General features: G+C 47.1%; 1 protein-coding gene across 4 annotated transcripts in view; it reads right to left on the bottom strand.

The window, feature by feature from the left end:
• The window catches only part of LMOD1 (leiomodin 1), a 329,884-nt gene that overhangs the window by 258,449 nt on the left and 51,952 nt on the right, over positions 1–19,483 (bottom strand). The window contains exon 2 of one of the 4 annotated variants that reach the window (XM_085650088.1): positions 12,708–12,797. The exons of the other annotated variants lie outside the window; for them this stretch is intronic. Coding sequence (XP_085506214.1) covers positions 12,708–12,797 — 90 coding nt within the window. The remainder of the gene's footprint in view (positions 1–12,707; positions 12,798–19,483) is intronic. 4 annotated transcript variants of the gene reach the window in all.

Genomic DNA, 19,483 nt, shown 5'->3' with positions numbered 1-19,483 from the left:
CGGTAGCAAAGAAGTGCAGGGCTGCCATCACCTTCACCTCTGGGGTCAGTGCTGTAGGGTATGTCCGGCCAGGTAGCAGATGTGGCGCCAACTGCTCCGCCAACTCCTCAATCAGTGGCCTGGTGAAGCGGTACCGTCTGATGCTGTTGCGTTCCTGTATGGTTGCAAGGTCTGAGAACGGCCGACGGACAGCTGGTCCTCTGCAGTACAGAGATGCACAAAGGAAGATTGTCAGTACATCCACCCATGTGGCCATGACAACGATCACTATCACATGCTAGTTCATGACATTACGCAATGTACTGAGGTGTGTGCTGTTGGTCATGAACACATATGTCACCTACAAGACCATCACCTCACATCTCAATTCCACATGTTCACATGTGTGCCATGTAGTGCAATGGGCTAATCATCTGGCTGTGTCACCCAAACTATATACTGCTGCAACGTTCAAAATACCCACCCTAGTGACAAATGAGGACTCATGTCTCCCAGGCATCACAGATCTTTGCCATGCAGAAACCCAGGCTCCCTGTATTGCCACATCAACACAGCAATGGACATGGCGTAGCACGTACACACCTCAAGGCAAGCGTAAGTCCCACAGGTAGTGACCACTGTTGTTCCTGCCGGCCCTACATGTACATCTCTTAGACACACACCCCATCAAGGTTGATGCATATACCACATGGATGTGGAGAATTTCACCCCTTGGTAACATGTGATCAGACACATCTGAGACACAACATGCACACAGACTGTGGGTGCAAATCAGTATTGGGGCTACAGGTCTCACTGTGACGTACATGCCATCCCCCAGGACTCAGGGTGTATGTGACATGTCTTAAACATATCCAACCTGACACTGTGGCCTTGACTCATGCCCATTACGGTCCAATTGCACATCACAGTGCTAATGTGCACAACACACAAAGGACTCTGCCCCCATGTACACGTGCACACCCTGGGAGTGGCTGCACAAAGTGCCAGAGAAAAAAACAGCTGTGGCCCCCTCAAACACCCAGGGAATACAACCTCACATGCCATGGGACACTGTGTGGCCAATGCTATAGTGTGGCAGGTGTGTGCAGGTGTCCATGGCCAGTATATGTGTGTTGCATCCGTCTAATAGTCACACTAATGAGGTCCGACGTGGGTGACAATGCGTACGCATTGCACGGGTCATTACCGAGCCATGCGTACGCATTGCCATTGCATACAATGAGGTCCGACGCGGGTGACAATGCGTACGCATTGCACGGGTCATAACCGAGACGTGCGTACGCCTTGTCATTGCATACAATGAGGTCCGACGCGGGTGACAATGCGTACGCATTACACGGGTCATGACCGTGCCGTGCGTACACATTGTCATTGCATACAATGAGGTCCGACGCGGGTGACTATCATGCATACGCTTCGGACAGGCATGGTCCGAGACAGGCGTACGCCTTGGCCATTGAATCGTATGGAGACGGTTGCATGTGTATATTCAAAATACGAGTTGTACAGTCAGTTGAACGAGCCGGGCGCACCCATTGGCTCCGGACGGTCATGGAGACGGATGCAGATTCAAGTACGAGTTGTGCACTGGAAATTCAGTTGGATGCCTACAACAATGTTGCAATTTCAAGTGTTCCATGAAGGTGAAGATTTGAACGATGCGGAAGGCGTGTACGAGTCGTACTTTTGAATGGATTGGCCAGATTCATAGGATGCAACGTGTTGGACCTATCACTTGGGACACATGGCACAGAGTCTGCCTCTGCAGCACAGATATAAGGCTGGCTGGCCCCCAGGGAGCTCACTTGCCTGCACTACATGCTACTGGACCACATCCCTGCTACCACTGCTGCTGTCTATGCATCCTCTGGCTCCTGCTATGGCACGTACACTGGAGAGGGCCCCAGCCTTCGTTGAGGTGGAGAACCAGGCCCTGCTGGACGGGCTCCTTCCAGAGTACAGAAAGCTCTATGGGACACCAGGGGAGCAGGTGAGTGTGCTGTCCACTGCCTTCCTAATCATGCACGTTGTCTGACTAGCAGTACTAGCAGTGTGTACACCAGTGGCAAGCATTCTCACTGACTACTTTCATCCACCAAAGTGTGTAGGTACATGTAATGAATAGTTTCCATGCTGCTAAAGTGCATTATTGCAAGCTTAAACTATCCAGGCATTGTTAACATGTCAGACATGCATGTGTGTTTTCACTCCCCATGGTTGCACTACCTGTGTAATTTATTTCCCTTTGTGATGATGACATGTATATCCAATAGTGTGCTGCACAAATCTGGGGCACGTGTGTTAATGTACTTTTCACTTTGTCATCCTCACAGGTTGATGCCCACCAGAAGCAGGAGACCTGGCTGACCATCGCCTGGGCTGTTCATTCTGTGGGGGTCTACAAGCGCCGGATCTGCAACTGCCAGAAGAGGTGGCAGGACCTTCGTGGCTGGACCCGGAGGATAGCTAGAGTCCAGCTGAAGCTGTCACCTCCACGCAGGAGGGGCGGACACCGGACCCTGACTCCCCACATGCTCCGGATACTGGCGGTGGTCTTCCTGGACCTAGATAGGCAGCTGAAGGCCAGACAGCAGCAGGAAGGGGGTAAGTCCATGCCTGATCTGTGTATTATGTCTGACATGGAAATAGCAGTCTTTTGTCCTGGTCACACTTCCACATTACGTAGGTCTTGTAGTCCCAAAATCAGGTCCCTCATTTGTGTGATGCACCCTCCTCATCTGTTCCACAGTTGTGGCCCCTACAGTCTGTTGCTTGTGTCACTAGGGCACTGTGTCCCTGCAGTCAGCTATGTTTCAGGTACCAGTCAGCATCAGTTCCCGTGACTCTGTTGTGTGTTTCATGGGTGGGTCAATTGTTTACACAATGCCTGAGATCTGACATGTGAACTGTGTGTGCCTTTGAGATGTGTACCAATTGCTGGTCTGACTCGCAAAATGTTTCTGGGGTATTCAAAACAAAACCATGCAGCAGGGGACTCCAATTTTTGGACATCAGGAGTATGTATATCAAGTATGTCACAATTGCTTAGCCACCTGACTACTGTCCGGGGCAATACACTGTTTCACTTAGTCCTGCCCAGTCATGCCCCCTCAAGGGCATTCAGAAACACTCTGTAATCCCACTCCTGTGTATGAAATTGCAGGTTGTGCTTAGTGACATGTGCCCTCAGGTGTGTGCCTCTGTGTCATTAGGGTGTGGCTTGTTGCTACGTACAACCGGGGTGTCCATGATTCAGAGGGTCAGCATGACATCTGCAATGTGACTGTGGGAGACAAGACCTGTGTGACATATAAGTGTGTGATCATCTGACAGCGCACAATGGTGTATGCAACTGTGTCCCTCATGCAGCTGGGTTATATGCATGGCAGACTGTGATGTGTTAATGTACATGGATTTGTGTTTGCTGAGACTCATATGAATGATTTGCATGATGTGTGGTCTTCTGGGTCCTTGATATGTTGTTTGCAGGGGATGGGCAAGTGCGCCGGTCATCTGCAGAGTCAGATTTACCCCTGAGCTAGGATTGTGAGTCAGTGCATATTGTTGTTGTCTGGATGCCCTGCCCCTGTGACAGGAGACAGTGTTGACTGACTTTCAGGGCATCCCAGTGCCATGGCATTGAACTTGCTATGAGTGAGCCTGCGTTGTGTTCAAGTGTGCCCCATGCACCCCATTGTGGCCTTGCCCATCAGGACATGAGTACATCATAGTGTGTGTTGCTGGCATGCATCCCAAGCATGTGAAATGAGTCTCTGCCCATCCCTTCATCCGGACACCTGTACTGAGTCAGTCGCAAGAGATGTACTGTGTGTCTAGTGACATACTCCTACATGTTCACTTGCATGTACAACTAATGTGTGGGGGGTGCATGTTGGCACATTGGTGTGTTAGCATCAAACATGCAACGGACATATGTGTGAAAGTCAAGGAGGGATATGTGTGCCATGGTTGATGTTGAGAATGACATTTGTCTCATCCTAAACAGTGTTGGCACTTTGAGCTGTGTTGAGCTGATGATGCCAGGGCTTTCCCTGTGATGTGATGTACTCACTGTGGTGTGTGCAGTTGGTGCAGGTGACTGATGTTGTTCTGTTACTTCCTATTCCTATCCAGATACATCCACGGCCACAGGAGGGAACAGCTCCACGGACCTGGAGGAGCCACAGAGCCTTACAGGGACAGAAGGAGAGTAGTCAGGTGGACACAGTGGCACGGAGGGCAAGTTGAGCCACACAGAGGAGTCGTCAGCACCATCCCCCTCAGCTGAAGGCCACAGCAGCTCTGAGGATGACTCCCCTGTGGAGGCGGATGTCAGCAGCCACCAAACACCAGCTAGTGAGGCTGTCCCGCCACCACCCTCCCATTGGCTCCCATCCCAGAGGTCCCTGTGGGCTCCCGTGTTCGTGAGCATGTCTCCTTTGTGCCAGGCACCGCACCCCCTGCCCGTGTCCCCTGCTGCCCTGAGTGAGGAGTCTGTGGACTTACTTTGACAGATCCATGTAGGGCAGACGTCGATGCTGAAGGTCCTTCATGCACGCACAGGTCTGTTGACACAACTGGTGTCATTCATGGAGGGCATTTCCTCGGGCATGTCTGCCCTACAGAGGACAAACCAGTCCGTGGCCCCCTCCCTGACGGCAGCAGTGTCCTTCCTCCAACAGTCCCACACCCCTCCTACCCCTGCACCACCCACGATTCCTAGCAGCCTACCTGTCCAAAGCACAGAAACCCCCAAACCAAGGGCTAGACGTGCACACAAGCAAGCGCAGGGGATTGATTCCACACTCACAGGGGCTGATTTGCTGACACATCCACAACTACTCCACAGTCCTCCGAGACCTCTCCCTCCCAGCCCCCTTCTCTTGCCTCACCTGCAACCCCATCCCCCAGAAGCTCTTCCTCTGTGACCTTGGCCTCTTCCCCACCGACCCAGCAGATCCTGATTACAAGGGGAAGAGGAAGTCCCCACACACAGAAGGGAGTGCCGCTCACACCCGGACACCCTCCCCCAAGCACAGTCAGACCGAGACGCCAACCCGCAAGTCCCCCCGGTGCAAGAAGAGAAAGACCCCCCCCCCCCGCCACCACGCAGCTCCAAGGCAAAGTCTTCGTTCTCCATCCCCCAGGCCACCACTCCAGAGGTTCCCCCGCCACTCCCTGCCCCGGGTTCCCACACACACAGATACACCACCCCCAAAATGCTAAGGCCATCCCCCCTAGCACTTGCTCCTCCACACCTGGTTAGACAATTGGTGCCACTGATGTGGGGACCGTGTCCCCTCCCCTGCCCTGCCGACCTCACCTGTCCCCCATTCTGCTCCCATGGATGTAGGCACTGCTTTGGAGTCCACGACCACCCCGTTTGACTTGGGCACTGCAGTGGTGAGCCAATCCACCCCATCTGATATGCCCACTGGAGTTGTGCTGGCACCCACCCCATCTGACTTGTGCCCCACAGTTGTGACAGCACCCACCACTTCAGTCAGCTCCACTGCAGTTGCAAGTGTCTCGCCTGCATCCCCCAACTCTTCACTGCCTCCTTCTGCTGCGCCCTGATCCTGTCCCTGCAGTGCCTGGCCTTCCCCCATGTATGCCCCTCCGAGGGGATGACCCCGGTCCTTAGCAGTGCAGGCAAGCAAGGTGTGGCAGTTGTCACTCTAGTTCACTCCTTGACATTTTGACATGGACTGGCCATTGGCCATTTGGTTGCACAGACGTTTAGCATTTCATATACTGAATTTGTCAATCTAGTTCACTCCTTGCCATTTGGACATGGACTGGCCATTGGCCTTTTGTTGGAACAGACGTTTCGCTTTTCATATGCTGAATAAAGCTTTTTTCTTTGTCCCTGTGAACTTGATTTAGCTGTACATCATGTTGATACTGTTTTACATGCCCTTGCACCTGTAATGCTTGGTTTACAATGTTGCATACTGATGTGTTGATGTGAGGTACACCCTGTGGTCCATGAGATACGTATCCTATTCTGGTGGGTATCCATGTCATCCTTTGCAGCTACCTGGGTGTGTCTGGATCAACTATTTGTGTACATCTCTCTTTGAGCATTTCATTGGCGTGGTCACATCTGTGGCTTGCACCCCTGCACATGTGATGTGCTTCCCATTGTCCAAATTGTCACTTCCACATACTTCGTGCTTATCACTACTGACCCTACAAGTGTGTGCATCATTGTAATAGGAGCAACTGGGTCCTCTGTGCAATTTGCTAGACATATGTTTTGGGTATGTGCAGCTGACTTAGGGGAGACTCCCGTACCCAGGCTGTTGTGACCAGAGCCTTCATTGTGTGGTAACTGATGGCTGACTGACCAAGTGTTCTGCAGACATGGGTGAGACTTGCGGTGAATATGTTTGGCACAACTGGGCTCCCACAGGAGTTGTGTCCCCTCAAGTTAGTGTGTTGTCCAGCGACATGGCCTGGGCCCATGGTGTGTGTTGTATGTGCATGTGTGTGTGTCCACATCCCTGTTCATACACAGACAGGATTCCCTTGATATGTTCCTGTTGTTGATGCTTGCTGAGTGGTACTGTGTTCATCCCACTACTTTTCCAATGGGCTACCAGATGTGTGGGTGCATGACACACTACTGTTAATTGGTGTATCATCATTGGGATTTGTCAGTTCTGAGTGGTGATGATGTTGTCAGACACAGATGGGACACAGTCAGGGTTCCTCAAGGCACTTGTTTGTACTCAATATCATGTAGTTGTCCCTAGGTGGTAGTTTTCAGTGATTGAGACATTTGTATATGTGTGTGACTGCTCCCACTTGTCGGGTTCACGGCAGCGATGCTGGCAGGTGTCAGCATGGGTGCCTTGTGTTCCTCCTTGGCATCTGCATAGTCCTGGGACCGTGGCAGGGATTCTGAAGGTTACATGAGCTTTGAGGTCATGGACATGTACCGCATACTGTGTAGTGTGTCTGCCATTCCCCTGGGTTGTAAACAGTCCTTGTGTGATGTGTGTGTGCACCTTAGTTCCTGGCAACATTCCTGTGTTTGTCATGGGTGCATGTGCAATGTCACCTGTCCATGTGGACTTCACAGATACACATTGTTGCAGTTCAGGTGTGTGGTATTGATGGTGGACTGATGTGAATGTTTGCATGGATGGTCCCCTAGCTCACGTTTGTCCGTGGATGAGGGGCCATGATTAGTGATTTGTGTTTGTGTATGTGTGATGTACGTTTGTGGCACAGGACACATGTCTGGGTTTCCCAGTTTGCATGACATCTGGCTTTGTCATCACAGTGGAGGTGTCATGCATGCTTGTGTCATCCCACTGTCTGGTCCCTGGGGGTAGTGGTGTTGTGTGTCAGTCTCTTGCTGTGTTTGTTAGTTGGTGTTGATTCCAGCTTGTGTCACATGTGTCTGTTGTGCTCCCTCTCATCTCCCAATGCCTGATTTCCCACTGAGGGTGTCCCAATGATGGTTTACTTTTGTATGGCACTGTGTCCACATCTGTGTCACTGTGGTTCAGCCCCCCTCATGTGTTGTGTAGTTGCCTGGGGATGCTGTGACACACACACACACACACACATGTTGTGTCTGATGTGCAGGGTGAGTTTGCCTGTTTGTGCATCTGCACCAGTGCATTGGTATTGCTGTTGTGGGCCTTTGTCTGGATGCTGTTTCTGTGATTTTGCCTGCTGTCCCTGTCAGTCATTTCACATGATTGTGCACATTCTTCCTGGTTGTGGGGTGCCATTGCTGGCATGGAATGTGAGTTTGTGAGCTGACACCTACAGTCTACACATGTTGTTTTGATTGGTGTGTCTATTTTCAAGATGTGTGCATGCTTGGTGATGGTCACTTCTGCTGTTGTGTCATTGTACGCTGTATGCATTGTCAGCCCCCATGTGTGGTGCTTGTCTGCACATGGCAAGAGTGTTATGTTTTCACAGCACTGTTAGCCTCACCACATCTCTGTGTGTATGGGACACAACCACTAGTTTGCCCCAGAGGTGTTTGATGTGTTGGGAGCAGGGATCATACATGCTGTTTGTTATTTGCAGCTTTGACCATGATGACACTTACCTTTTGGTCACTGTGATGAGGGGGGTTTGGTCCCCATCACCACAATGCTCCACATCTGCTGCATTTTGTGAGCCCCCTCTTAACTTCTGCTCTACACAGTAAGGGGGTGTTCTTTTTACATTGCCACTTTGCTATGGTGATGCTTGCCTTGTGTATGTCACACTCATGTGTTGGTCACACATGTGCTGTTACTTACATTGTATGCTTGTAGCCATAATCACTGTTGTGGGAATTTGTTACAGACTACACACTGTTGTCATGATGCCATGGGGGATGTATTTTACGGACATACCTGATGTTTGCGTATGCTGGATGTGTTGCGCATCACCCATCCTATGGCTGGGGGTGGCAGGGGTGATGGGCAACAGGTCCCCTGTGAGTGGTGGTGGCAGGAGTGATGGGCAACAGGTCCCCTATGGGTGTGGGTGGCAGGGGGGATGGGCAACATAAGCCCTATGGCTGGGGGTGGCAGGGGTGATGGGCAACAGGTCCCCTGTGAGTGGGGGTATCAGGGGTGATGGGCAACATAAGCCCTGTGAGTGGGGGTGGCAGGGGTGATGGGCAACATAAGCACTATGGGTGTGGGTGGCAGGGGTGATGGGCAACATAGTCCCTATGGGTGGGGGTGAGAGTAGTGATGGGCAACAGGTCCCTTGTGACTGGGGGTGGCAGTAGTGATGGGCAACAGGTCCCATGTGAGTGGGGGTGTCAGGGGTGATGGGCAACAGGTCCCCTGTGAGTGGGGGTGTCAGGGGTGATGGGCAACATAAGCCCTGTGAGTGGGGGTGGCAGGGGTGATGGGCCACAGGTCCCCTGTGAGTGGGGGTGACAGGGGTAATGGGCAACAGGTCCCATGTAAGTGGGGGTGGCAGGGGTGATGGGCAACATAAGCCCTGTGAGTGGGGGTGGCAGGGGTGATGGGCAACATAAGCACTATAGGTGTGGGTGTCAGAGGTGATGGGTAACATAGTTCCTATAGGTGGGGGTGAGAGTAGTGATGGGCAACAGGTCCCCTGTGAATGGGGGTGGCAGGGGTGATGGGCAACAGGTCCCCTGTGAGTGGGGGTGTCAGGGGTGATGGGCAACATGAGCCCTGTGAGTGGGGGTGGCAGGGGTGATGGGCAACAGGTCCCCTGTGAGTGGGGGTGGCAGGGGTAATGGGCAACAGGTCCCATGTCAGTGGGGGTGGCAGGGGTGATGGGCAACTTAAGCCCTGTGATTGGGGGTGGCAGGGGTGATGGGCAACATAAGCACTATGGGTGTGGGTGTCAGAGGTGATCGGCAATATAGTTCCTATGGGTGGGGGTGAGAGTAGTGATGGGCAATAGGTCCCCTGTGAGTGGGGGTGGCAGGGGTGATGGGCAACATAAGCCCTATGGCTGGGGGTGGCAGGAGTGCTGGGCAAAAGGTCCCCTGTGAGTGGGGGTGTCAGGGGTGATGGGCAACATAAGCTCTGTGAGTGGGGGTGGCAGGGGTGATGGGCAACATAGTCCCTATGGGTGGGGGTGGCAGTAGTGATGGGCAACATGTCCCCTGTGAGTGGGGGTGGCAGGGGGATGGGCAACAGGTCCCCTATGGGTGTGGGTGGCAGGGGTGATGGGCAACATAAGCCCTATGGCTGGGGGTGGCAGGGGTGATGGGCAACAGGTCCCCTGTGAGTGGGGGTGTCACGGGTGATGGGCAACATAAGCCCTGTGAGTGGGGGTGGCAGGGGTGATGGGCAACATAAGCCCTATGGGTGGGGATGGCAGTAGTGATGGGCAACAGGTCTCCTGTGAGTAGGGGTGGCAGGGGTGATGGGCAACAGGTCCCCTGTGAGTGGGGGTGGCAGGGGTGATGAGCAACATAGTCCCTATGGGTGGGGGTGGCAGTAGTGATGGGCAACAGGCCCCCTATGGGTGGGGGTGTTAGTGGTGCTGGCCATGCAACCCCTATGGTGGGCTGTTGTTAGTGGCCAGGATGTGGATCCACTGTGTGTGTGTGCCATTTTGCAGGTACGTGTTGTTTGTTTATGTGGTAGGTGTCTGACTTACCACCTGCGCCGTCGACGTCGGTTCCTGAGCCGGTCATAGATGTAGAGTACTGGTATGACCTGCGCAATGGGATTCATGATGTGTTCGTGTCGTACACGCTGCTTGTTGCTCTGTCTCGTACCCGCTGCAAGCTGGTCCGTCTCGAGCCGTGTATTGATTTGTGGCACGAATCGTAGCTGATATGCTTGTTTTCCGGATGCTGTGACGTGCTGTACATGACGACCAGTCCGGCGCATAGGAAGTACGCATCGTACTTGTCATGCCGGAAACTGCTATGGATACTGCTTCCGGGCGACATGGTTCCTCTTTAGGAGTTACGGCTCGGACGGAGAATGGGTCTTGATTCACAGCCTACGTGTCGGTCGTGTTTTTGGCAGTTATGCGCATCGTACTTACTCTACAGGACGGACCGGCTCCGGGTACGTGTCGGTCGCAGGGTAAGGCTACGGACAGCTGTCTGACCAGCCATCGGAATCGGCCCCATAGTGTCACGGTAGCACTAGCAAGTACATAACATTTGTGGTATGTATCTATCCTCCCACTGTCTTGGACTTTAACATTTGTGGGAGTTTCAGGCATTCAACCAACCATGCATCTGATATCTATCAGCCACCTATGCATGCTGCATGCATCCCATGAATCCTTCTCTGCCAGTAATAAATATTAAATCTTTCCCTTTTCATTCAACCCATCCATCAATGTCATCTGATCTGACTTTTAGTCTTCTCCATAAAACTTTCACAGCTGAGTTGAAATCAGATAGAAGAGGCCATTGGTTACTCAACACTCCCGCCACTAATGCTTTTACTAATGCTAAGTAAAGGGTGTCTTCAACCGTTCACAACTTCTTACTTAGTAAGTCAACTGTACAGTATTATACAGTAGACCCTTGCAGTGAGTGTAATGTCAATAAGTAAGGATTAGGAATCTAACTTAACACCGCCCGCCACTGCTGCTTGTTCACCCCCTGCAGCTCCTCCTGCAACTGCCGCATCCTCTCCTCTGTCAGCAGCCGCGTCGCCTTCACCACTGGCCCCGGCACTGGTGGTTGGTAGTGCGCCTTACACATTTTTTAGGCGTCATATCCACCTCCCCCTATTTTTCACTGGCAAGATTGAAAAATGAGTTAATAGTAATACATACATATACAACATACATCACTAGTACAAATCAGGTAGTAGTAGAGTAGACACTAGTAGTTATATGGTCCCTAGGGTCATTCTAGTCTTTGCTTAGTTAGCCCGAGCCATGCTACCATTTTACCTTTGTGTCTTTTATTTTAGCACACATGTCGTTACCTCGCAGCTTGTTGTATAAAGAGTGACGCCTTTGAGCCCACATGAGCTCATACTGCTACTGTGTAAGCTCTGCGTACAAGGTCAAACAAAACAAGCCACTTTGTTATGGAGTTCTGGTGTTAGTCCATATTGCTTATCCAAAATGCTAAACTTTTTGCCTCGACTGAGAAATGCATGCAATATACTAACATGTACCATTTTTCTCCTAACAGACGGAAGATTCCCTTCTACGAACCAGAGCTTTGCAGAGCTTATGATGTAACCAGTACTAGCTTCTTCTAAGGTGATGGGTCCACAGAATTTGCTCAGAGATCTTCATTTATAATTTTATATAAACTATATTCCTACAAAGGGAATGATGGTGCTTCCACCACTGTTCAGTTATCATGATTTCGCATTTTTTTTTCTTCGTTCTATGGACTTGTAGTTGTTGTAAGTGTAACTAAGTGTAACAGTGTTTATAGTTTTAATCTTATGCATTTTGCTGTTGGTGCTGCATTATTGAACAACGTACAGAGCTTGTCAGTTGCCAATAAAATTTTTGAACTTACATAGGCTCGGTGGTATTTGGTGTGGATGGACATACACGAGTGAGCGAGCGAAAGGAAGGGTGTGCAAACTGTGCATGTGCATTGCTTCCACGACTGAGAGGTCGGGAGTGTTATGTTCTGGGTTGTCTACTCATTGGGTATCTTGGGGGGTTCGGAGAGCTAATAGTAATGAAACACTATTATAACTAGTCGGGCAGGGATTGTGGTGGGTTCTGTTCTGATTGAGGTGTGAGGAAGGTCCAACCTCCCATCACCAACATCCTATTTTCTTGGGCAAAGTTCTGTATGTGGAAAATCCCTACAACAGTAGTAGTATGTCCTATCCTATCAAAATAGTAAAATCTGGTTGGGCATTTTGTTGGTGGGAATTGTCGAAAAACATCAAGATTAATAAAGCCTCAAAGATTAAGAAGAATAGAAGGTGTACAAGAGGACAACCCAAAGGACTGGACTCAATGGCTAGAGCTACTGGTGAATCTGAGTCTTATTTAAAACCTTTTAAATAAAGAGTGGCCAAATGGGCATGCTTAGCTACAGACAGACTAACAGTAGTAGTACAGAGAGTCATAGAGGAGGCAGTTAGAGGCAGGGATAACAAAAATTTAGAAATAGATAGTCTAGATCGAAGGATAATTGTTGGTAAAAAATAGCATTAGGAAACATAAACAATAGTTCGGGAAAAAAAATACGGTGCAGTAAAAGTTAGTGAATAAGAATTATTAATATTAAAAACAGGAAGACTTACTGGGGCCAGCAGAAGAGCCCTCGTTCTGGTCCTCCTGTCCGACTGACGCTGCTCCCGCCGACTCTGCCCTCGTCTTCTTGCCCCTGGGTGCTGATCATAAAAGATATAAGAAAGAAAGAGACAAACATTGATGATTGGTGTGAAACAAAGAAAATATTTTTATAAGACTGTCAAAAAAACATTTCTGTAATCAACAATTGCAATAAAATTGACCTATATAATCTGGTCGACAAGTAGTATCTGGGGATTCGCGGACCGACTAGTTATTATTTATCTCCACTAATTCAGTGTTCCATTCTGATTCCAGAATACTAACTAAGCCTAAGTAGTACGTACCACCTGACCTAGCCCACCTATTCCAGGCGTGCCAATTGTACATTAAGTAAGCATTTCCACTTCTTTTAGTCCTCAAAAATGCATAAATGGAGGACATATGCCTGCATTTTTGCATACACCAAATTATTGGTTGGTTCATGCAGATGTTCTGCTAGTGCTAAGCCTATTACCACTCACTGAACAAACTACAAAAGGTTCTACTAAGGACTGGGGTAAGCACTAGCAGCACTCAGCAGCACGTGACGTAACAGAGGGGGCGTCACGCATTGCAGGCCACTAAAAAATTACAAACTTATAATAAGTAACTAAACCTAAAACTAAACCACCCCATCTCTTAGTGACAGGACAAAGGAAGGACTAGAGTCACTCTAGCATTACCTAACTTAAGTTTTCTAAAATAAACTCTTACATAATCACGCAAAACGAGCGCAAACGCAAAGTTGCAAATAACAAGATTAGTAGCGCAGAGCACCTGTGTCATAACAATCACAGACTTTTAAATGTAAATTACCTGTAATGTAAGCAGCAGCATTGTAGCTGGTCGAAAAAAAAAATATTCGCAATATATAACACAGAGCAGAAGAACAGACACAAAGTAGTAATAATTAAATAGCTACTCACCAAGACCCGGGACCTCCACTCCTAGCAGGTCCAGCAGGTCCTGCTCCCGGTCCAGGATATCGGACCACCGGTGCGTCAGCTGGTTCTGGCTGCGCTAGACACCAGAGCAGTGAAACACTGCCCGGCACACCTTTCCCCACCGCTGCCAACGCTCCCGGAGCCCGTAACCGGACCCAGGCCTGCCGCCTGCTGCCAGGCTTAAGGGGAGGTGGCGCTGCAAAAAAAACCTCCCCAAATAAAGCCCGTGCCTGCACCCCTTGGGGGCGCTGCCTTCCGCAAGGAAGGCGGTCGCGGCTCTGGCTGCCATGCGCCCTGTGGCCCTTTGCCATGGTTCTGGGGTAGGCGGGGGGCGGAAAAGAAAAGGTAAAAATTTTAAAAGTAAGTAAAAGAAATGAAAAAAGCAGGTAATAGAAAAAGAGTGAAAAAGTAGTTAAAAAACACACAAAAAGTAGACAAAAACAAAAAATATAGAATCAGGAAAATAGAGAGAGAGATAATAAATAAAAAAGATTAAAAAAAGTTTTCAAAAACAAAGGATGGAAAACATAAGAGGGGGGATTGAAAAGCAGGCCCCAGTACCATAGCATAGAGTGAAAAACAAGATGGCCACGCCCATTGTGACCGCATGGGCAAGTTCGCGAGATATTTTTCCCCCGAGCTCCCAAAAAGTGTTGCGAACACGCAATATGCGTTCCCGAACAGGAAATACCTCTCGCGAACGGGCACGAGCATTCACCGCGCGACCCGGAACAGGAAATAGCATCGCGAGCGGGCGGGACAAGTGAAAACAAGATGGCTGCGCCCATTAGCGACCGCATGGGCAAATTGGCGACACATTTCCAACGCGATCATGCAAAAAACATCGCGAACAGGCGGGACAAAAAGTTCTGCGTCTTCGCGATATTTTAACGTGTTCGTGGAGATGTTTAACGTTTTTGCAAAGATTTGCGTAACGCGATTACGCAATTTCCACCCACCCTTAATCTTTGATTTACTATTCAGTACCTAGTACAGTGCACTGTGTGTGCCCAGGGCCTGTAAACCAAATGTTGCTAGTGGGCCTGTAGCACTGATTGTGCCACCCACATAAGCAGTCTGTAAATGTAACTCAGTACTGACACTGCAGTGTCTGTGCACAGGTTGGTAGTGCCATGTCGACCTGGCAAGTGGACCCACTTACCTGGCCATAACCTTCCCTTAAATGTGAGTCACCCCTAATGTATGCCTAAGGTACCCCTGTGGGCAGGGTGCAGTGTATGTTAAAGGTAGGACATGCCCTGATGTTTGTGGCATGTCCAGATAATGAAATACTGCCAATTTTGTTTTTCACTTTTGAAAGGCTATCTGTCCCATAGGATAGAATAGGAGTTTATTTATAACATCTTATAAATCTAACTTCTGATTGAGACAATATAGGAGGATAAAGTTTAGTATGCCTGAAATCAGAATATAAAGATGCATCTTTTAGTGAGGATGATTTTTACATTCTGTGTTTGAAAATACCACTTTTAGAAAGTACGTATTTTCTTGCTTAGCCATCCTGTGTGCCTCTGCTAGCTTTGTGTATTGACTGTCTAGCTTTGGAGTGACAGGGGCTTGGAATGTGCATTCTGTTCAGACAGCCACTTTGCGGTTCAGGTGTTTCCTGCCTTTCCAGGGTGAGTCAGGGCTGGGCTAAATAGACCTGTACTGCATTCAGAGTAGGGAGAGGGGATTTCTTTCACACCTGAATGGGCCCGGTCTGCCTTTGACAATGCTGTCTCCACCTCCTGCCAGGATGCTGCACCATAGAGGACAGAACTGCTTTTGGCTGGGCAAAGAGCTTCTCTGCCACTTGAGAATAAAGGATTTTGTGCTATAAAAAGTGGGGCCCAGACCCCAGACTTTTAGATCACTTCTGGGATTCAAGAGGAACCTTTGCCAAGGAGAAGAGCTGGTTAAAAGGGGATACTTCATCTAAACGCGGATACATCCACATGACACTGGTAAAAGTCAGGAATCCATACAAGACAAGAAAGGCCAATGGGCCAAAAAATTACCTAATCTCTCTAGGTATCTATATTCATACTAAACACCATCATGCACTTTATATGCTATTTGCACCGCACTGTCACTTTATTTGCTTCTTATGCAAAGACACATGAAACAGTTAAATTATGTACTGTAAAATAAGCACCTTTTGGTGTTTCAAAATGTTGATATGTTTACAGGCACAAGGCACTTTGAATATGATTTGTTTCCCTTAATGGCTACTCATCAGCAGATACCTAAGGATTCTGTAAGAATTCTTTCTTTCAATGCCAATGGCCTTAATACCAAAACAAAAGCCTGGGCTATTGAAGAATGGCTGAAAGGCAATACCCCAGACATTATAATGATTCGGGAAACGCATTATGTAGATTAGAAGAATTCCTCATTTAACGTGTTTCAGCAATGGGCAGGTAGTAGTCATTTTTCATCTGCAAATATGGTCCAAAGAGGGATAGCAATTTGTTTTTAATACATTTTTCCCTTTCCAGATTTTATACTCCCAGGCAGATAAAAATAGAAGGTGGGGGTTAGTGAATAGCTTAATTAAGGACAATACACTCACCATAACCATGATTTATACCCCATTAGAAGATAATCCTGCGTCTCTGTTGGATCTATATCATGCATTGTTGCTACTCCCTGGCATGGTGATAATAGGAGCTGACTGCAACTTCTTACAGAACCCTGTATTGGATTCATCTTCTGGGGTACGGAAACAAAAGAATCCATGCACGGGTGAGGTGCCATTGGAATGTATGCAAAAACTGGATTTGGTAGACAGTTGGGGGGGTAAACCTTCCCATGAAAAAAGAATATTCGTGCTTTTCGGCCAAATATAAAATAGGTGCTAGGTTGGATTATTTTTTGATCTCTAAGAAAACAAGTTTAGTTACTTGTATGTATATACAGAACAGCTTGATCATGCTTTAGTTTGGTCTTAAGGATGAAGATTGGTGTAGGTAAATCCAAAATGAAATCAAAAGCGTCTTCTGTTTAAACAGAAATACGACCACAATTGAAAATTTGTGGGAGACTGTTAAGCCACTATTCGCAGGATCTATAACTTCTAAAGAGATTGTAACTAGACGTGCTCAAAACACAATAAGAGCACACTTAGAAGTAAAAGTAAGGCGCACAAATAAGCAATTTCTAAGGGAGAAAAGTAGTAAATACAAATCAGCTTTAGAGATAGCTAATAAGACCATGCAAGACTACTATCACACTAAAGTATATATGGCTAAATCTGCCTATCTCCAAAGGGTTTATAAGGAGAGCGAGTTTACTGGCAAATGTGTGGCCTGGAAAATAAAAGATAAACAGACACAGAATAGAGTTCACACTTTGATGCACAAAACCACTGAAATCTGTATTATAAATGAAGAGCAAATACAAATGGCGTTTTTAGAACACTATGAAACCATTTACTCAGTCAGACAGGAGGCTGACAGCCTGAAATTAAAGGAATTTCTTAGTAGATTGCAAATTCCAAAATGACAGGAAGGTCGAAGCGAAAGTGTTACATTACAAGAAAACAAAGTGGTTGTTCAATCTCTGGCTAATGGTGAAGCATGTGTGGAGGATGGGTTACTGGCAAAATTTTAAAAACATTTTGTTCAATTTTAAATCGGGAAATAGTTTTGTTGGCTAATCATATTTTGCAGGATGGAGAGATACCATCTTCCTTCCACATGGCTGTGGTGGTTAGCTTCTTGAAAAAAATAAAGATAAAGAGGATGTGAATTCTTACAGGCCTATAAGCCTCCTGAACACAGTATATAAAAGTATAGCTAAACTACTGGCAAACAGAATGAATAGGTATGTAGGGTCAATTCCACACACATACCAGTGTGAATTTGTCGCCGGGCGACAATTATCTTTTATTACCATCTTGTTAGTTGGAGCTCTGGAACTATTTTGCTCAAAACAAAATACCGGCTCAAATTATGTTATTAGATGCCGAGAAGGCTTTCGACCTTGTGTGCTGGGAAAGTCTCTTTTACATTTTAGCTGAATTTGGTTTTCCTTCTGAGCTGGTTGGCGTAATCTCTAAATTCTAAAAGGGGGCTACTTCACAAATAATCATAAACACAAATAGAATTGGTAACTATTGAGTTGTTAGAGGAACGAGACAGGGTTGCCCCGTCTCCTTTACTCTCTCCTTGTTTTATAGAGCCCCTTGCTATAGCCATTCGCACAATTAGTAGTTCGACATCCCCAATGCCCAGTATGACAAACATTAAGCTATATGCTGATGATATTGCTATTTAAAAAAAACTAATTTAGAAGTTCAAAATCAAATATTCAGTATTTTTCAGGAATATCAGTCCATTGGAGGTTATAGAATAAATAAATCAAAAACAGAGATATTGCTCTGCAACTGCACTTCTGACTCTTTATTAATAGGATTAAGTACACTGGTTAATATTAGGCCTAAGAGGTATCTAGGCGTATATGTCACAGAGAATATCAATGAACTATATGCTCTAAACTATGTTCCTCTAATTATTAAGATAAAGGATAAATTGACAAAATGGAAAGATCTCCCTATTTCAATAATAGGACGGGTAGCAATTATTGGTATGATGATTTTACCCTTATGCAATATTCTATTTTTAGCTAATCCAAATGAAATTTGTTTATGGAAGTGCCAGGCTTGTTTTCTACGTATATGTAGGCAAATAAGACTTTCTATTGATGTACTATTTTGGTGAAGAAGGGGGTTTATCTCTTCCTGATCTGAGAGAACATTACTTTGCAAACTTTGCACATATCATGTACAGAACAATAAGGATTTTAAATATTAATAGAAATGACCATTTCTTTACAGATCTAATCCACCAAGAATATGATAGTAAGGATTTTATGCGTCCAACAAAAATGCCCAAACAAGTTTGATATAAAACACTATAATGGATTATTAAGTGAAATAAACTGCTTTTTAGTCACTATGCGATCCCCAATATTAATGGAGAATCTGTGCTTTCAGATGTATATATAGGCCAAGATCTATTGCTAGATCAGACTGGTATAGCCAAATGGAAGATTCAGGGTTTTAGCAAAATAAGGTTTTTTTAAAATGGGAATTGGAAAAACTGGACTGAAATAGAGACGAGCATTGATCATAGTAAAAACTACTTTTCAATGGTTGTTTATTAGGAATAGAAATTTTTTGCAGGAACTCAATCCCATACGTATAAATGAGACTAGCGAGCTTGCAGAGCAGCTGCTAAATCCAAAACAGCATAAAAAGATCAGCGGCTGGGCCTCCCTCTTACGGAGTCAGGCGGCAGATATACTTTATCTGAAAGCTCAGAAAAAATGGCAATCCCAGGACGGGCTTCAGATCACCAACTTGGCTTGGGATCAGATTAATACATTTAACTACTCTTTATTGAAAGCGGCCAATCTTCGACAAATACTAAGTGGCTCTTATATAGGATGCCAGATTCCTTTCATAAAATAAACCCCCCAGATTTCTGCAAAGTGTTTTTGCTGAAATATGGAGTTAGGAGGGAAGTGGACACATATCATCTGGGAATGTCCAAAGTTAAATGTATTTTGGGCAGAATTTAATCTGTACTGTATTAACAGATTGAAAGTTCAGCAGATGCTAGCCATCCAGACCGTTGTGCTAGGATACTCACCTGATTTAATAGTCGATCTACTGCAAAAAAACCCAAATATATATTCTTGTCTTGGTAGCTCGGTCATTAATCCTTCAAAGATGGCGGACTAATAATATCCCGTCTTTTTAGCATTTACTTTGCAAATTAAACAGTATTAAGGAA

The sequence above is a fragment of the Triturus cristatus genome, chromosome 1_1, assembly GCF_964204655.1.
Source record: "Triturus cristatus chromosome 1_1, aTriCri1.1, whole genome shotgun sequence".
In the NCBI taxonomy this organism is placed as follows: Eukaryota; Metazoa; Chordata; class Amphibia; order Caudata; family Salamandridae; genus Triturus; species Triturus cristatus.
Note: the sequence above shows the minus strand (reverse complement) of the source record. Positions and strands in the feature narration are given on the sequence as shown.